This window comes from Berghia stephanieae, chromosome 1 (genome assembly GCF_034508935.2).
Source record: "Berghia stephanieae isolate SIO BIC M18660-M18661 chromosome 1, UCSD_Bste_1.3, whole genome shotgun sequence".
NCBI lineage: Eukaryota > Metazoa > Mollusca > Gastropoda > Nudibranchia > Aeolidiidae > Berghia > Berghia stephanieae.
Window position 1 is genome coordinate 90,827,477 of NC_088360.1, and position 17,028 is coordinate 90,844,504.

The 17,028-nt window shown below is 34.8% G+C and overlaps 1 protein-coding gene across 1 annotated transcript in view; it reads left to right on the forward strand.

Annotated features, from left to right (window-relative positions):
- The first annotated feature begins 2,254 nt into the window (after positions 1 to 2,254).
- Positions 2,255 to 17,028, forward strand: part of LOC144961453 (uncharacterized) — a 48,926-nt gene continuing 34,152 nt past the window's right edge. The window contains exon 1 of the mRNA XM_078894632.1: positions 2,255 to 3,425. Within this exon, the coding sequence (XP_078750758.1) occupies positions 2,906 to 3,425 (520 nt within the window). The 5' untranslated portion in view covers positions 2,255 to 2,905. The remainder of the gene's footprint in view (positions 3,426 to 17,028) is intronic.

Here is a 17,028-nt window from a genome sequence, read left to right on the forward strand (position 1 = left end):
AAAGAAAGAAAAAAGAAAAGACTGTAAGAAAGAAAAAAAAACTAGAAGTAAAAACAGACACAAAATTAATAAGAAATTAAATGAGCTTTCTAGATCTTAAAGTTGCAACCAGATAGAACCAAATCGCTGCACAGCACATAAAAAAAGGGGAATAAATTGACATTATATTATTATTTCTGTTTTTGACTTCTCTGTTATTTGATCGAGGATATCAAGGGAAACAACTAAAGACATTAAGACATAAAAATATTTTTTAAGAAGTTATGTATCTTGAGTTATGTTCCAGGATCTCATGTCATCCTCTCAACGTGTTTCTCAATTTTCTTTCTGTCAATAATGGATAGCTTAGTTTATTGTTTAGTGCAGTGTGCTCTGCTACATTTCTTAACGTTCGGCATGCCATTTTTTTCTCAGAGAAAGTAAACAAAGGACAAACTCCCCTTTATGATGAATAACGGAATCGAGCAATGTTGAGCATGATCAATTATTACATGTCATGAATGATTTTACTAAATCGATGGTTGATGGAAATTACAGTGATATTGTTTATCTTGATCTTTGCAAAGCATTTGATTCTGTTCCACAAAATAGATTGTTCGTTCATCTAAGGCCGTGTTAAATGAATACGAATATTTTTATGAATGGATTAATGATATTCTTAAAGATAGAATTCAAAGAATAGGGAAAAGTCGGATTACAAGCCTGTTATTGGTGGCATTCTCCAGGGAGGCATATTGGGATCATTACTTTCCATATTATACATTCGAGATGGACCAGGTGACTAAAAAAAGTTAATTTAAAGCGAAAAGGACCAGAGACATGTCATCTTACTTTTTATTTCGATAACAATTTATATTTTTTCTTCTTAATAAAACAACAAATCTCATATTTATGACTTTACTATAAATTCGATTAATAAAAAAAAAATATATATAAAAAATCAAAATTAAAAAACTAGTCCTCACACAATAAGGTTTTGAGATGCTAGGTCCCATATAGGGAAACATAATCCATGTTGTAATTATTACACATATTTCTCATCCTCCTCTTCCCCCCCCCCCCCCCCCCCCCCCCCCCATCCTACTCCTCTTCCTCCCCTCCTCCTTCTCTTCCTCCTCCTTTTATTCTTATTTTTCTTCTTCTTGCTCCCTTCTCCCCACCCTATAGTCTGACTTTTTTTCCCCTCTTCTTTTTCTCAGCTCAACTTCATCCTCTTTTAAATTTGGCTGCTTTTATTCCGCGGTTGTCGTATAATCACAGACATTAAACATTAAAAAATAATATAAATTAAAAAAAAAAAAAAAAGAAAATGAGGAGAAAAGCCAGTAAGTCAATTTGCCAAATGTGACGGTTTTATTTGTTTATGGGTATTATGATGATAAACAGTTTTGCTGAATACTCAAAGACTATTTACTATCATTCGCAATAGGTCTATATTACCAACTGTTTCTGAACGGTATTGGGTTGTCGTGAACAAGACGGAGAGGACTGAGTTTTTAGTCTAAAATACAAACTTTGAGTGATAGTAATAGCCTACTCTATATTAGAAAGAATGATTGTGACATCGTGAACTACATAAAGATACATTTTTTTCTAGTAATTTTTACTTTTAATATTCAATATTCAGCAAATGTGATATACCATCTCTAAACGGTATTATATCGGGTTGAATAGTACCTTTTAAAGTGAACTTAAAATTGAAATTATAAGAATTACGAAATGTAAGTCATTGCATTCATTCTTCGCCGTAACGCATAGAAATTAACCCCAAATTTAGTGTTTGTGGCTAAAAACGAAATTTTGTCTGCATCTAGTTAACCCTGACATAATACCGCTTCGAGACGGCAAATATAGTTCATCCCGACATAAAACCGTTTTGAGACGACTGGTCACAACAGCTATCTGGCATAATATTGCCGTCTGTCTCTATGGTCACCTCAATTCGAATTTCAATCTGTTTAGAGTGCATTGTCATTTTAACAAATAAACTCATTTATAATATAGTCTTTGTCAAACTATGTAAAGCGCATTGGCTCAGCGGTCCGTGAAGACTGGAAACCAGCAAAGTAATTCTTATGTTTGCATACAAAGGTTACCAAGACAGAACACGCTGTCACTGTTATCAATGATGTGTCTTATACCTCGAATTATGAACCTAAAGTTGAGGGAAACACAACTAGTCAAACTTGGTAACTCGTCCTGCAAGATTTATTATTCGCGCACTATAACAAAACCGATAAAGGGGGTTTCCACTAGTTGTAAAATAGTTTCTGTACAGGAGAAGTTCGTGGTGGGCATTCAGTTCTTGTGTGGCTTGACCCCTCAAAGAGTTCACAATGTTTACAGTCAGTTACCATTGAGTCAATAGGTTAACACATTGTGGTGTTTTTCTTTATGTGATAATATGCGATTTTCAGCTATATAAAATCGCATGTTGTATGTAATACATTTATAAAGCTAATCAACAAATACATTTGCCATTGCAGGAAACTAACTCAACATAGTTCATACAAGGTAAAGTTTAAAGCGATGCGAATTCTTGTATAAACGAAGGTGTCATTTACATAAGGAAAGAGAGACATAATAATATTATAGCTTACTAGGCTAAAACCTTGGGATTGAATGTTTGTGTTGGGGTATACGTCGGGACGTCAGGGCAGGTAGTAGTAAGTAGTAGCGAGGGCACAGCGTGTGTGACAGGGCCAGCTAATATCGATCGCTGGTGTCTGAAGCAGTCAGATCAGATCCTCAGTGCGCCAGTTGTAACAACTATCAGTAGTAGTTCGATTAATATCCTTGGTTCGATTGAGAAAACAGAATGGAAACAGTGCTATGGTGTGTGAAGTTTAATTCTATTCTAAATTTATTGTACGAGGATCGTTGATGGGAATTATCGATTGGCGTCATGTTGTCAAGTTACTCAAACATGGCCGCTGGGAACGATGACAAGAAAGAAACGGGTGCGAAACCTGTCGAAACTGCCGTGACAACTTCATCAAAATCAGTTTCTTTACCAACTAATATTTCCGAACTTCTGTGGGAGGAAAAACAGAGAACTTTACGAGAGCTCGTTTCTAATTACCGCTTACCATTAGCTGTAAAATTACGAAAAGGCGATGTCTCATTGTTGGATGACAGTAAATCTGACAACGACAGTGTAAATACTTCTGTGAATATTAATACGAGCGATGTTTTGAATGGTGCTCTTAGGGTTAACATCAATGATTCCAGGAAAATTTCTACGTCTCTTAGTATCAAAAGTAATGATAGCTCTGGGAGTGGACGAGACCATGAAGAGACAATTCTTCAACTTCACGAGATCAGGAGAAAGAAAATTATTCTTGCTCGTAAAATGACATGGGAAACAAGACAGAATGACTACGTAGTTACTGGAGAACAAGTGGAAATACCAGCATCCTTCAAAGGTAATAATACAGTGATGGATAGATTATTCAATAAGCTTTCCGTAGAAATCATTGCCACACAACAACAAAAAATGTTGGTTGTATAATTAAATACGTTTTTATGTATTATTAGTATTATTTCATTACCTCCTATACCAAATTGATAAAGAGTTAATCTCAAAACAACTGCAATTCCATCTTATTATGTGAATGTTCAATCTATATCTACAATATCCTTACCATTCTCTTCTGTTACACTGCTGCTATTTCCGTCTGATTGTTTGTTGATTTGGTTATTTGTTGTTTAATCTATCTCTTATTATTGTTAAACACTTACACACACACACACACACACACACACACACACACACATACACAAGATCGACTATCACTCATCATTCTTTTGGTCAATATCACTAAATTTTAATGACTTTCTTCACATACGAATTTTTACATCAAATCTGTCCATCCATTCCTTAACCAAAAATAAAAAAATCATTTAACAAAATTATTTCTTTTTAATATTTTCAATAGAAAACTTTTATTTCACTTTTAATATCGATCGATATTGATCGGCAACAATGAGTTCAGATATAGATATCGAATCATATCCTGATATTTGCTTTTAATCTCGGTTCTTTTATTTATTTATTTGTTTTGGTTATATCTCACACTCCTCTCATTCATCGATAGTAATTGCATTGATCTCAATTCTCAATAAGATCTCTAGAGAGTATTCAATAGAAATTTTCGGAGAGGAATGTTGAACTAAATAGGGCCTATTTTGTCAAGTGAATTGGGATGATATTAATATTAGTGAGAATTCGCAAATCACTGTGGTAGCTCAGGTCCAATCGCTCTGATGATTAATTGTTAATCTGTTTTGAAACATTTCTTAGTAATCCTTATTTCATACGGATTTGATCAAATCGACAAACAGAGAATCCGCGGATTCAAATTTGATATCCAAAAAGATTTGACAACAGTTAGAATTATTTTTATAATAAGCTAATGCTGATATTGTGAAGACAAGATCTAAAATTAGTGTTTGGATGCTATTTTAACATTGGCTATGTTCATTATCTATCATGTCTAAAAACATCAATAAATTTGTTCTACTTTAATAGAATTCTTGTTAATGTCATCAAGTGAAAAGACATGTGATTGAAGGGAGGGTATGGTTGTAACTTTGAACAGCAAATATAAACAGTTTAAAAAACCGTTTCGACTCGCACTGAATGAACTGGCGTGTTCAAGAATGTCCTAACTCAATGCGATTACAAACCATGATTTTTTTTAAAATCACGGCATCATTTCAATGAAACGAATGTTTTCAAACTTACATTTTCAGCATTATTTTATTATACAGTTGGTTTAAAGCCTTGACTGAAACCGAAACGTTTTTGTTGACATACTATTCAAATGGTAGTCAATCGTTCCTGTGTTTGTTGTCCTTATACTTCAAACGCAACACAGGGCAATGTTGCCTCGTAAACATTGAAATAACGGATGAAAGAGGAGTTGTAAATGAGCTTGTTCTTTTTCAGTAGAGAGAAGGATGATTAGAAAACAAAACAAAAAGAAATATATAATATATATATATATTATATATAATATAATATATATATATATATATATATATATATATATATATATATATAGCTAACATAAAAGTAGATTACTACCGCAGAAGTCTGTGATTACTACAAATAATGTCCCAGGTAAAGACAGAAGAAAAAAAAAAGAAGAAAAACTAACTGTGTCTGCGCATATTAGATATTTATTTTACTGACTATGGCTCTGACCTCTAAACATAACACATTTTTAATTTATTGTCATTTTTAAAAATAAAAACTTTTCATTTTATGTGTTTTTCAAATGGGTGTTGATCTTTTATTCCCTATGATGCATAAATGAATTGTTTATTAGAAAAGAAGAAGAAGGAGACATTCGTCGATGTCACTGAGAGCTACACTGCATGGTGATGGGACTAGAGAAGGGTTTCTAAAAGAACCCATGAATGCTGAGCGTGATTTTCCTGATAGCCCATTGGATAGGGTGCTCGTCTCACGGTTGGGCATTTGGACCTCCCAGATCGTTTTGATTTTTCGAGTGCTGTCTGAAGAGTAGTTAGCAACTGCTACCGTTTGTTCAATGCTACTGACACCGGGGAAAACTCCGTATGGCTCCGAAGGACTACGTGTATCGTAGGGGTGTTGATTGAAATAAAACAATGTTGTGCTTGGAGAACAAGGCGGAGAGGGGTGCACTTAATCCAGTTGAGGCGATTATGTTTTCTTTAGATGGCTCTTTTCTTGCACTGCAAGTCATAGTTCATACCTCTTTTTTTTTTTTTTTTTTTTGTTGTTGCTCGACAAGTTAATAGTTGAACACAATAGAATGTGTGTGTGTGTGTGTGTGTGTTTGTGTGTGTATGTGTGTGCGCATCCACCCAAAGCGCTCTCTCTCTCTCTCTCTCACACACACACACACACACACACACACATACACACTCTCTTGTATTATGATCACTTGAATCATTTTACATTTTACCTAGTTGCTAATATATTCAACAATTCCAGCTCCAAACACCCCCGAATCGCTTGCTTCAAAAACAAACAAAATATCATAAAAAAATATCGCCTCAATGGGCTTGAACACTAATTTTCATCTTGTTGACAGAGATGTTTGAATAACAAATAATTATTGGTGATTTAATAAGTTCAAATGGGAGATGTGCACTTAATTGTCGTTCTATATTATGATATTATACAATGGAGAGTTATTTCCATAATTTAAAATTTATTTGAAATGCTTTGAATGATGAATCTTTGCGGTGTTTTTTTTCGGTCGTTCGAAAGCAATATATCATTAACATTCTCATAATCCTCGTCATTATCATCATCACCATCATCATCATCATCATCATCATCATCATCATCATCATCATCATCATCACCACCACCACCACCACCATCATTATCATCATCATCGTCAGCAGCAGCAACAGCAACACTACCACCATCACCATCATCATCATCACCAGCAGCAGCAGCACCACCACTGCCACCACTACCATTATCATCATCATTCTCACCAATGCCAACATCAAAGCCACCACCACCACTACTACCACCGTAAACATCATCATCATTATCATCATTTTCTACTTCTACCACCACCACCACCACTACTACTACTACTACTACTACTACTACTACTACTACTACTACTACAACTACTACTACTACTACTACTAAAACTACTACTACTACTACTACTACTACTACTACTACTACTACTACTACTACTACTACTACTACTACTACTACTACTACTACTACTACTACTACTACTACTACTACTACAACCACTACTACTACAACTACCACCTCCATCACCACTTCTTATAAACATACAAACATGTACATACACATACACAATCTCCATAAACAAACACAACGAAACAACTAGACAACACATATACACACAATTCTGTCATTTATTTTTGGCAGATATGTTTCTTCATTTTTGATGTAGATTGCACTAAAATCCTCTTCGTCTCAACCCTTTTCGCCGCATTAAATCTAAGGTACAGCATGGCTAATGAATACAAACATTCCTGTATCGACAGGTCCCTTTATCGTGGATTACTCTAGGGTAGATAGATAAAGGTCTAATCATTCTAAGGAGACTCCGTGAGGTTTAACTGTTTCTGCTTTTAGCAGAGCTATAATGTTATCAACAAGTGCCAAAACTATGGACACGGAGTTTGCACCTTGGGTAGGGCCAAGTCTTCGGCTTAAAATTATTCTAGCCAACATAATGACAAAGTAAGTACAAGAAGAACGTATACTAGTGGTGCCTGTGGGTTACGATGATTATAATGTCGTGTTAGATCACGTGGGCTGCCACTAGTTACTTCAAGTTGGTGATTTGGACGTATCGGGGGGATAAATAAGTAGGTAGGTATAGCGGTGTCTGTTAACTAGAAGTTTTCGATGTCCACTCTCTGGCAATTTAAGATCAGCCACAACATGAGTTAATGACAGGGTACATAATTACCTGGTACAAGAAGTTAGAATGTCAGAGGGTGTGTACATTTCTATTTTTGCCTATCTATTACTCTCTCTCTCTCTCTCTCTCTCTCTCTCTCTCTCTCTCTCTCTCTCTCTCTCTCTCTCTCTCTCCCTCTTCCTGTCTTTTTCTATCTGCTTATCGTTTTGTTTGCCTATATGTCAGTTTTTTGTGTCAGCCTTATGTGTCTGTCTACAGTTCTTTATCTAACAATCTGATCGTCTTGATACATTTTGTTTTCCACACTCAAGTGTGCTTTCTTATGTTCTCCTTCCTCTCCCAGAAAGGGTGGTTGATTCATACGGTGCTAGATTAAATCCCTTTTACTGTTTAGATCAGGAATGGAGCCAGCCAGATACTATAATATCATATATACGGATAAGCAGTGGCGTGGGGCCATTGGATCGAATGGTGCCAGGCACCGCACCAATCTTTTAAAAAATCATTAACAGCATAATTTAATTAAAAATAAAACAGAGATTTTAACTCCACTGTCTTTCGCCAACTCGCCAACAACATACTGCCTTTTTAGTCTCCACTCTATTCAAGATTCCGAGTCACGCACTGCGCCGACTCGTGTGTTGGTGACATCACTCCGCGAAGTAGTGACTAAATCAAACACCGTGGTGCAAAGCAATCCGAGCTCCAATTAATGCTATATCCATCAGTATCGCGACAGCTGATTGAGCGAGAAACTAGGTCGAATTATACTATCTTCAAATAGCGGAAAACCCCTCGACTTGTGCCAGGATCTGAGAGCTCCACCGTTGGACTGGGGGATGCGCCAAATTAGGTTCAAAGTTCAAAAACGTTTATTTTAGGCAATTGCCAATGTAGGGTAACTTCGGCCATCCAAAATATTACATTAACTGTCAAAAACACTGATCATTGTCAAGTTTATTTATAAGCAGCAAAGAAAAACATCATAAAACTTTAAAATATGACATATCAAACCCCCCACCTCTTTTTCACGATTATTGAATAAAGTAATTCTTAGCAACGAAGCATTGTGGACGAATTTACCAACATTTTTCTTGCTTGTAGTGCCGAGTTGATGGTTACGTGTTATGAGTGTTTATTGTGTGTTGTGTGTGTGTGTGTGTGTTTGTGCGTGAGTATTTGTGTCAGTCAGAGAAAGAAACCGAAGACTGTCAACAGTTATACTTTTGGAGTGTTTTTAGATTTTTAAGTACTTAAGTGGAGTGGTTTTTTCTTTGTGATGCTTTAAGATCTGAATCTACCTTTTATTTGTGCAATCATTAATCGTATTCCACTGATTTCCATTATTTGAGATATACTTTGAAGTTTTGTTTTGTTAAACAATGAATTGCAATGAATCAAGTTGACTCTTTACTTCAACGACCGTTTGGGAGATTGACACTAGATGACAAATTAGAAATAAAAAGACTAGTTCCTCACCAACCAACTGATTTTGAATTAACACAGGTGTGGAAATCTCGAAAACGCTCTTTTTCAGTGACATGGTATGACAGGCATGAATGGCTCACAGTTAGTTTAGTCTTTTGTTTTTATTGTCTACTTTTTACAAACAACAACTGACAAATCATGGACATCTATAGGCTATAGTGACCTTAACCACTTCCATCGTATTTCTTAACCTCCTGAACGTTGTTTTTTAAAAGAGTGAAATTTTTTTGTTGCGAAATTCAATGAAACAGGAGCGGTTAAATTCATTAATGATTCTGTCAATTCACAAAGCTGAAATAGATGCCATTCCAGATTTCAATAAACACATTATAAAAAGATTTGCAGAGATGAAACATCGCAGTGAGATTTTTTTTACAAGTACTAAAAGTAAGTAATTTCTGTCATAGGTTTTTTTTTCTCTTTTGATTTACATTTATAACATATTGATTGCATTATCTACCAAATCCAATCCTTTAAATGGTGGACAAAGAATAATTACAAAGACCTTTTCATACGGGACTTGTATCTCGTGTTGTGGCTTGTTGTTTTCATGAATTATTTGTTTTTGTAAGTTTTGTCCACTCGTAGAAACCATCGACCCTCCCCCACCCTTCCATAAAAGAGAGTTTTTAATATGTCGTGCTCTCTCCTCTTAACCGTGTCCACTGTATTAGAATTTTTTTTCTCATCATGGCACCACCATATGCCGTCAATACGCCACGCCGCTGCGGATAAGCCTATAGCCTTCAAAAGAGCACACACTGATATTAACAACCGACAAGCTTTCTGGACTTAAAATTCAACCATAGTAAAATATTGCCCAGATATTTAATATCTATCATTATTCTCGTTCTTAACCTTTATGACGTCTCGTCCAATGGTTCAGTATCTAGAACTCTTGGCTATCAAGCAAATGATCCCAGTTTGATTACATATTGCATTTTATTTCTGTCTCCCTCCCTTTTCTCGTATTTTTGCAGCTTGATCTGTGATCAGGTCGATGGGTCAACTAAAAGTAGCAGAAAGCATATTGTTACTGCCCGTCCGTTTTAGGACAATTAATGCTTTCGAACAGAACGAGGGTGGAAACAAATGTTCTATTTTTTTATGACTAGACATCTGTCTACAAGAATATTCAGTGTTTGTCATAGTGGGCGTCCAACAAACCGTATTGAGCTAAAGGATCAGCTGAACAAATAGAGATGCAACCGGTTTCTGACAACTCGGTCGCCTTTAGATTGTATACCTAGACTGCCGTACTTACTGACAGTAACAGCATGAAAGCGTAAAGGGTTTTTTAAAAGTCCACGTTCAATCTCTATCTTTAATACTTTGTTATTTTGTCATCACTTCTTACTGATGTCGGGTTCATTATTCTAATTTTGAAAATGTCAGACAACAAATGTTTCTAAAGACGGGTTTGTTCAAATGCTTTGTACGAATCGTGAATTAACGTAACGAACAAGCATTAAAAAGTTGTTGAAGGCGCTTAATGTGTGCTCGAGGCCCTGTCGTGTGATAGCTCAATGTACAGTTAAATCTAAGTAAATACGTACCGAGCAACCGCAAAGGGATGAAGGTAATGTTTGCAACGTTGGCCGTAGCCCTGAGTGAAGATTACAAAGATTGGAGCAAAGACGGAAATGTGGCCACGTTAAAACCAGGGATGCATAACGGGACATTTCTACATCTTATTCGGGGTTAATGTAACTATGGATGACATATTATATTGCTACGTTAAGATAACTCCCCGTAGCTTTGTTATTGATCGATCCCTGGCTTTATTTCAAGCGTAAACTCAATATAATTCAATTGGTTGCAGCAAACTCGAGGAACCATCACAAATTATGTCCAATGCAAAAGCGCCCAAAAGGAAGATCAAAATATATCTTTAATTTTATACGTATATTCATCATAATTTAATGCCATAGATATTATTTGCTGGGCATTAGGCTAGTGGTTATGTGATCTTTTCTTACGTGAGGCCACATTTTAAGATGAGTCCACACATACATGTGGTTAGCAAATTTATGAATCATATGTGAAATTATGCGGAATATATTTAGTTTAAGAATGAGATTCAGCAATATCTTGACGGAGTCAAGCTCTAACTACCGCTTGAATTTCTTTCGGGCATTGCCATCATGAAACGTCTCTGGGCATTGCTTTATACTGTATTACACACACAGTAATGAATAAGGATGATGTAACACGCACACTATACAGTATGAGAACAATGATATATGTATATCTGAAGATTTTATAAAGAAAATTATGTCATAGTATGACATAACACACCAACAAAACTATTTAAGACGACTCACGGAATGCAATAGTATTTATTCCTGATTAATATTATCGTTATACATGAGGGTGCTATCGTATAACTCCCTGTAGCTTATTATCGAGATATCATTTCTATTATTTATTTCAATCGAAAGTTCATGATTATTGGCAATTGCAATATGGGGGCCACCTCATCTGTCCACAATAGAAATTATAGTATTGAAATAAGAGTATTTGAAAGCTTCAGATAAAAAAAAAATTTTTTTTTAAAACAGAACAAAACAAACAACAGCATAATTTTGAAAGCACGAATCAATAAAACAAAAAGTGTCCCCCCCCCCCCCCAGTTTAAAGTACTCGTATAATTTTTGACACATGCCAGCCTATTGCTTTCAGACATCTATCGGTATCTACGTGTATCGGTTGATTCCTTCCTTAACTTTCAACCCAAATCTTAATTGTATTGCATTATATTTTGAGAGACCCATGATCTGTCCAAAATACATATAAGGAAATAATTGCATTTGAAAACTAATATACATCGGACCATAAGTGCATATTATATGAAAACTTAATACAAAGCAAGAATATCATAATTTGAACAGCACAAATCTCGGAGATGTCGAAGGAATCGCAACATTTACAATGATATTTTATTCAGATTTAATGTATCGCGGTATGACAAATATTTGCGTTTTCAGATAAGTGGTTAAGTCTCTTATATACGTCAATCCCTTCTTTTTTAGAGCCAAATCTTTCTATTATTTGATTTGTAGTACAGTAATGTTTTTTAGGCACCACATGTCTGAAATATGTCTTTGGCCATGAAGGAATACATTTTGTAAAGAGCTTGAAGTATGGTATAATTACCACGGATACGTGCTATAATATATAGAAGCGGTAATTTAAACAAAGCTTCATTTAATACACCGAACACACAAGTACGTAGTGGTAATTTCATAGAGACATGGTAAGTTATAAAGGGTTTTTATTCCAGGCTGTGACCCTTTGGTATTCGGATTGAGGAAATAAAAGCCAGAATAATTGTTTAAATCATGATTTATTTTTAGTTGAGGTGTCCAAAAAGAAAAGTGATAGGGGCGTTGTGTCGTCAACACCTTCCTGCTTTAGGACCCCAAAGTATTAAAACTCGCCCTTGAATCCATTAGCCAGTCAGTTGTATGTTGTTAAATTTAATGTTTTAGTTGACAGTTTGGTTGGTAATGCCAATTTGCATTGTTGTTTTTAAACAAAGGGATGGTCATTAATTTACGACCAGGAAGCATTAAAAATCCTACATACCATGTTGTTTATAATCACATAATTGTGTAAGCGACTTATAAACCTTGGCATTCTCTCTCTCTCTCTCTCTCTCTCTCTCTCTCTCTCTCTATCTATCTATCTATCTATCTCTATCTCTCTATCTATCTATCTATCTATCTCTCTCTCTCTCTCTCTCTCTCTCTCTCTCTCTCTCTCTCTTCGTTTTCTTCATCTCTTGTTGAAAAGATAATGGGAATGAAATGTCTTTGTTTTGTCACCTTCAAGTTGGATAGTCTCTGTGGTCAAAAGTGACAAAGAATTTCGGATGGGGATTTTAGATTGCCCATTATAGCTGTCAGAAGGCATTTTGTTCATAAAGTATTAAACACAGCGGACAGTAATAAATGTGTAATGCACTTAGAGACATGGCATTCTCATTCTTGCCCTTTGACTTTGAATATTATGGGCCGTCAGTGTGCTCGACCATTGGACCGTGAAACAGTTTATCTTGATTCAATGTTATTTGGGCCCATTGTCGTGATCCACCCCCCCCCCCTACTTCCCCACCACCCCAACCCGTTCGTCAGCCATTGAAATCTTACAGATAGAAAGTTGACACAGATGATGGAAATACTGTTGATTGAAAAAAAAAAAATAAACTACCAGAGCGATACTCTGTCTTTTCTGTTCTTTAATGTTAAAAAAGAGGTAAAGAAAAAGTTGTAAACCACTTGTCATTTTTAATGTTTTTCGTCAAGGGGCTTGACATGAAATAGCCGCATAACTTTCCTCAATATAATTTTGCATGGCTGATTTTACTACCCTCTTCATCACCTTTCACACCTTGATTGACAGTTACAACAGCTTTGCATTTCTAAAATATGGACCTAGCTTTTCATATTTTAATGCTATGTCTCCACCTTTACTAGCAACATCTTTATCAGTTTAATAGCCCGAGGCCGTGATTTGACATTTTTGTTCCCTTGCCCCACCCATTCTTTTCTTTTCTTTTCTTTTGTTTATTTTTTTTTTTTTTTGTTTTTTTTTTTTATTTTTTTTTTGTTTTTTGTTTTTGTTTTTGTTTTTGCTTTATGTTTTTGTTTTGGTTTGTTTGGTATTTGTTTTTAAATAACAATAATAAAAAGGAATGTAAGCTTCGATTTAATTTGTGAAGAATCTTGTTTTATTCTTGTTATTTATTTCTTCGAGCTTCAAGAAGCAACATTTGCATTGTTTGTTTGTTTGTTGTTTTTAAAAAAAATTTTAAAGCAAATATCTCCGTATTCTATAGACCTTTTTTTCTAAATGGACAAGCACCGACGTCACCTTGTTTGCAGGTCTGTTAACCCGAGTTGTTAAGGGTCCATTACTGTAATGGAAATACTGTCAAACAAACGCAAATTATAGTCAGAACAAAAATGTTAAATCAAACACATAATGGCGTTCGGTTGTCAGACCTGTACCCAAGCCAGCATTCCTTAAAAGAATAGTGCAAAATCAATTTTATTCAAGTTAGATTTGTAGATTTATGAATTTGATTAATGGCACCATGGTAAAAGTATGAAAATTCTAATTTGTATAGTTTGATAGAAAATTGAGACTGAATTTGGCTTCGTGATTTGGGTGTAGAGGTGATTTATTGTTGTTGCTGCTGTTGTTGTTGTTGTTGTTATTTTAAGAGTACTTTTTTAACAATAAAATTTGATTTCTTTTTCTTGGCATGAAACTGTAAAAAAAAAAGTATATGTCTTTGGTGTACTAAATATCCAAAGTGGAAGTTTCTATAGCGTCATTGTCTATTCAATACAGTATATTTGATTGCGCTTTAGGTTGTGGAGAAATAAAAAGAAAATAGACATTTTCATTAGTAAGTGATTATATATTCTTATTGAGTTAAAAAAACTCATAACATCCGCCAGCCGGATATAATAAACCAACACACAAAACAATGTGTAACCTTAAACGTTTATAGTTTGATTAATTCAAGTTAGTGAGAACTTTTCATAAAAATGGCTCACTAAAACCAATAATAAAGAGCTGAATGATGTCAATTTCGTTCCATCTATACAGTGCAACCGGCAGATAATCAAAGTGATATAAGTATAATTTTAATTGTGTATTGAGATTTTTAAAATGGTATCTATTAAGAAGGACTAGATACAATCAATCTCATTAAGTTACTTTCGGCTATGTGGTCTAGTGGTATGACACTCGCTTTCGGATCGGAAGGTCCTGGGTTCGAGCCTCGCTTGGCGCATAGTTGAGTTCTTGGAAAAGGCTCTTTACTCACATTCTCTCGTCTAAAATGAATACCTGGCCGTTAACAGCGGTGTCTCTGTCCGAAAAATTGTAATATCGCCTAACAGGTGTCATGCCCCCTCGCGTCCTTCATGTGAACTGTTGCTGTTGGCCAGGGACCCCTTGTCGGTGACCTAGTAGATACGCTGTCTCGTTTGTTAAAAAGATAAAGCGATGTTAGGCGTAGTTTGTGAATGGAAGGACGAAAAATATCGTAAAACTCCAGTGCTGACGTTGTGTCCTTGGGTAATGCACTCCATATAAACGACTCCACTCGACTCAGTTCTGAAAACCCGGCTGTAACAAATAAGCAGTAACCGATATTGTAAGATTGCTAATTCAAAGGGACGCCATAGAGGCGACTTGTACTGTTTGAGCTGGAAAATCGTTTCCATATGGCCTATGGAATAACGCGCATGAAGCATGGTGAAAACTAGGAAATGCGCGATATAAATACGAATATTTATTCACTCCACCTGATACCTTTACATTGTGAATTGTTCGTTCTTTCCTTTTCTGTTGAGCTTGAATTAATTCACTCCCCAACTCTTCAAGATCGCTTTATTGACTTTGGCAATTCTTCTTCTCTTGCTCTATTATTATAATGACTGTTTATGATGTGTCTTCAACGCACTAGGTGAGCTACGCTTAGAAATAAATTTTCCTCCGAAAGAATAAAAATATTGTATGTAAACGAGATTTTGGCCATTATTTCGACGGACTAAAATATTTTATCTTGATGATTTTGTTAGTGCTAATGCCAGTTTGGTTGATTCAATTTTTTGAAATACTCGTAATATGATTTCTCCCTTGACACATCTTTAAAATCACAAGACATGGTCAGAAATTTAATTGCGCTGATATCGAATGTCATTTTAATAAAGTTTCTGTAAAATTTATGTGTGTCTGGAAAAAAACAAATGGAGATTTCAAACCGACATGTACTTAAACACAGTTGTGATGACCCAAACATTGTTATGGGCTCATTGTTGTAGTGGAAGATTTCTCAAAACCAAAGCAAAATATTGTCCATTGCAATAATGTTAAATCAAGTCGTAATTGCGTTCCGTTATCAGACCTGAAAATATGTCCAAACCAATCTAGCTTGGTTATCGATTTTAGCCATTTCATTTTTGTTGAAAATGTTACCCGTATTTATTAACGTATGATATTATTTCAACACCTCCGCTCCTTCTAATTTTTCTACGAGTTCTTGTTTGAGGATCAAATTTATTTTGACTGATATTAACTGAATGACATTTTTTGTAATACTCGTACTATAGGACGCCCATCTCTCTCTCTCTCTCTCTCTCTCTCTCTCTCTCTCTCTCTCTCTCTCTCTCTCTCTCTCTCTCTCTCTCTCTATCTATCTATCTATCTATCTATCTATCTATCTATCAAGCTATCTACCTATCTATCTATCTATCTATTAATCTATTTATTTAATTTGTGAGATTGCTATGCAGGAACCTATTTATTTGTTTATCTATTTATCTGCCAATCTCATCTATCAGCTCGCGCTCTTTTTATATAGCAGTAGATCAATCTTAACGAACTTAATTATTAAAATACACTGAGCAAGTACATAAACACACTTATTAAAAATACAATTTAAAAAAAAAAATAAAAATAACAGAGCCCGAGCGCTTCGACCACCTATCATTTCCAAAGCAACTATACATCATAATAACTTTCCATTTGCTGAAAATTAATTGTTTCCTGGTACAAGTCACGAACTGGCCGAACCACTCAAAGTTACGGGATTTGCCTGGTAAGAGAAATTATAATACGAGGGGGAAAAAACCGGTTATTATATTACATACTTATTGCTTAGAGTCAAAGTTTGTTGACTCTATCCACAATTGTCTTGTTAATCAAGCTTAGGGCGTTATGCGCACCTTGTTGGGTAATTAAACAGTATGAATTATGTATGGGATTAATGCTTCACATCAAAACAAGCGGGATTGTAGTTGTTGAATTCCGTCATGAAAACTGGAATAAAACAAAACAAACAGGAATGTTATCACTGAATGATTACGACAATAATAATAATAATAATAATAATAATAATAATAAAAATAATAATAATAATAATAATAATAATAATAAATAAAAAAATAAAAAAAATAATAATAATAATAATAATAATAATAATAATAATAATAATAATAATAATAATAATAATAATAATAATAATAATAATAATAATAATGATGATTTTCAGGTCTTATAATCTAAACTTTTACGTTTATGGGCTCATTGTTGTTGTTGA